Raw genomic sequence first — 2,786 nt, 5'->3', positions numbered from 1 at the left:
TTTTTTTTTTTGTTTAAAGCACAAGTGGCGGGCAAAATCATCGACGTCTGCGTTTGGCGGCCCTCGGGGACTCAGGCGCAGCCGGCGCATGCTCCTTCGCAGCCAACTGCGGGTCCTGCGGGCGCGGCGGCAGCGTGTCAACACCTTTTGGGTGCCTCACGGTCGTCTCTGTAAGCCGCCGCTGCTGCAGTACGGCTCGAAACACATCGTTGGGCACGACAAAGATGCACTGCGGCTCTAATGGGCACTGTGCTGCGTGCCTCCACAGCGATGCCGTCACCTCCACCCGCGGCATCACCGCGACCGTCGCATCCGATGCATTTGTCGTGATAACACCCCCAGATGCAGAAATGACGAAGCGGAGGTCATTGTCGGGCGGGCACTGCGGCTCCGCGTTGGGGTGCACCCAGAACAGCTGACCGGCGAACAGCGCCTGGCGCTGCAGCACCGGTGTCCGCATGAGTTCCTCTAGTGAAAAGTCATTGACCGTTTCGATGCTGCACCGCGTGCGCCGCTCCGTGTAGCGGAAGGCGTCGGGGTCCACCGAGTGTGGGAGCGATGACGACGATGCGATCACAGCGTCTAGCCATCTACGATCCACTATGTGCTGCACGTACGGCAAAGATGTCATTAGCTTGACGCTTCGCACTAATGGCCCCTCAACCACCAGGTGTGTTGCGCACGGGAACTTCGACATGGCTGGATTTACTGTGATATTCAAGCGGCGCAGTTTTGCCGCTTTTGCGGGTGTGACGCGAATGCCGGTCGTTACTATCGTCAATGCCTTGTCAGAACACTCATTCGTACTATTGGAACGGGTAGGAATAAATGGCACCGTATCATCGTCAACGCAGGCTCGCTTACTCTTCTGCGCACGTCCACCACGCCGGGAGAAACAGGAGGCAGATTCTTTTTCCCGCACGGTTCGAGGCTTTTTCACCTGTTGGTGCTTCTGCGGTGACGGACGCCTTCTTGGGGGAGGACCCGTCGTGGTCCACTGCACCCCTACACCAATCTTTTCAACAGGCACAGCGGCCTCACCGGGTTCCGCCGTTTTCGCTGCGAAGGGCACGGTGCCGTCTTCCATGAACACACGGAGGCGGCATCGATCCCCCAGGCCGAGCTCCACGCAACGGAGGTCACCCTTCACTGGGAAGCTGTAGCGATGGGAGGGGAAAAGTCTCACACCACCGTAAAAAGTGCCGTTGCTCGAAGAGCAGTCAACGATGTCGAACAATGTCCACTTGTAATTTGCTGCATGCGGTGCCGTGGAGCTCCCATCCTGCATAGGCTGCTGCTGCTGTTGTTGTTGCTGCAAACGGAAGTGCAGCCGCACCTCACAGTGCACGCGAGACACCGTATGCCGCGTCTGCTGCGGGCACACGCTTCCGAGTGCCGCGGCAACATCGCTGCGGGAGACATGGTACGTGCAGGTGAGCCGCAACGGCGGCGCCGTGCCAGCCGTTGTCCACCATTCCGCCCCTGTCATCGGCACCAGGTAACGATGTGCGCCACCCTGTCGTTGTGTGCCTCCCACTGCCTCGAAAGATGCATGCAAAACGGGGAATGCCACGGTTGCTGCTGGTGGTGGTGGCATTTCTCCTTCGATTGCACGGTGCAGCGGCATCTCGCTTGTGGTCAAAGCAACCACACGCGTGGAAGATGTCAATGGGCACAGAGGCTTTCTGGAGACGGTTGTGCAGCGGCGCGAAGATTGTGACGCCATACAGCGTGCCAACTGAGAGTCGTGCGCAGCACCATGATAATCATTGTCGCATTCGTCCTCCTCCGCCTCAGCATCCAAGATGGGTGTTGTTTGCGTCGTGCATGTCTCTACGTCGCTGACATCACAGCTCTCCAGAAGCGTTACTATGTCGTCGTCGCCGTCGTCATTGCGACTGTTTATTACCATTACCGGAAGGTGCAAGAAGGCGTCGTCTGTCGGTGCCGTGGCGTGCAGCATAATAATAATAATAATAAACAACTTCCCCTTTCATGAGCATGGGCAGAATAGCAATAAGAGTGACAAGGAAAAAGAGTGTGTGCGCTTCAGTGACAACAGCAAACAAAACCAAACAAACCCCCTTTACTCACTGATACACGCACACGAAGACACAAGCAGTCATACAGAGTTGTTGCAGTCATCCTGTACACATGACGGCACACATACCCTCCCTGCCTGCACACACGCTGCAGCCAGCGCAGAGGCCTACCTGTTCTTCTTCCTATTTGCGTCCCTTTCAGCCAACAGTGTACTGTGTCACTGTGTCGATGTCGTAGACCGCGATGAATGCCTGCGTGCCGTCGGCAGTGAAGGCGACACCTGTAGGCAGTGCGTTCTGGATTTTATGCGTCGCAAGGGGCGNCCCCCCCCCCCGCCACACCGTCGGCAGTCCTCACCGGCGCCGACCACACCGTCACGTATCCGTCCTCAGCGGCTGAGAGGAGCACGTTGGCTATCTTGTTGAACGCCAGCGCGTGGATCCAGCGCGAGTGGGCGCACACCTCCACCGCTACCGCGCCAGTGCTGCTGTCCAGCATCATCAGCTTTCCTGCCCCGTTCGCGGCCACCACGAAATCGCCGTTGCTCACAATCTGCAACGCCGTCACGCACTCCGGTGTGTCAACGGCGATGCACGCCTGTCGGTCGCGGTTCCAGAAGAGCACCTGCCCCATCGTGTCACCGGTGACGGCAAAAAGCGCAGCATCATTGAAGGGACTCAGCTGAGCAGCCGTCACCGCGTGGCCACGCCGCGCCTGGACCGCCGAGAGCACGCTGAGCGGCG

The 2,786-nt window shown here is 58.7% G+C and overlaps 2 protein-coding genes across 2 annotated transcripts; both read right to left on the bottom strand.

The window, feature by feature from the left end:
- Positions 1 to 37: 37 nt before the first annotated feature.
- Positions 38 to 1,912, bottom strand: DQ04_00691010 (hypothetical protein; the record flags this gene model as incomplete). The annotated part of the gene is made up of 1 exon (XM_009309520.1): positions 38 to 1,912. One exon carries the CDS (start codon positions 1,910 to 1,912, stop codon positions 38 to 40), a length of 1,875 nt encoding a protein of 624 aa, XP_009307795.1.
- Positions 1,913 to 2,346: 434 nt separating this feature from the next.
- Positions 2,347 to 2,676, bottom strand: DQ04_00691000 (hypothetical protein; the record flags this gene model as incomplete). The annotated part of the gene is made up of 1 exon (XM_009309519.1): positions 2,347 to 2,676. The coding sequence occupies one exon, from the start codon at positions 2,674 to 2,676 to the stop codon at positions 2,347 to 2,349; it is 330 nt and encodes a 109-aa protein (XP_009307794.1).
- Positions 2,677 to 2,786: the final 110 nt, after the last annotated feature.

The sequence above is a fragment of the Trypanosoma grayi genome, assembly GCF_000691245.1.
Source record: "Trypanosoma grayi strain ANR4 Tgr_69_V1, whole genome shotgun sequence".
Lineage (NCBI taxonomy): Eukaryota > Euglenozoa > Kinetoplastea > Trypanosomatida > Trypanosomatidae > Trypanosoma > Trypanosoma grayi.
This window is presented reverse-complemented; position numbering and strand designations above follow the sequence as displayed.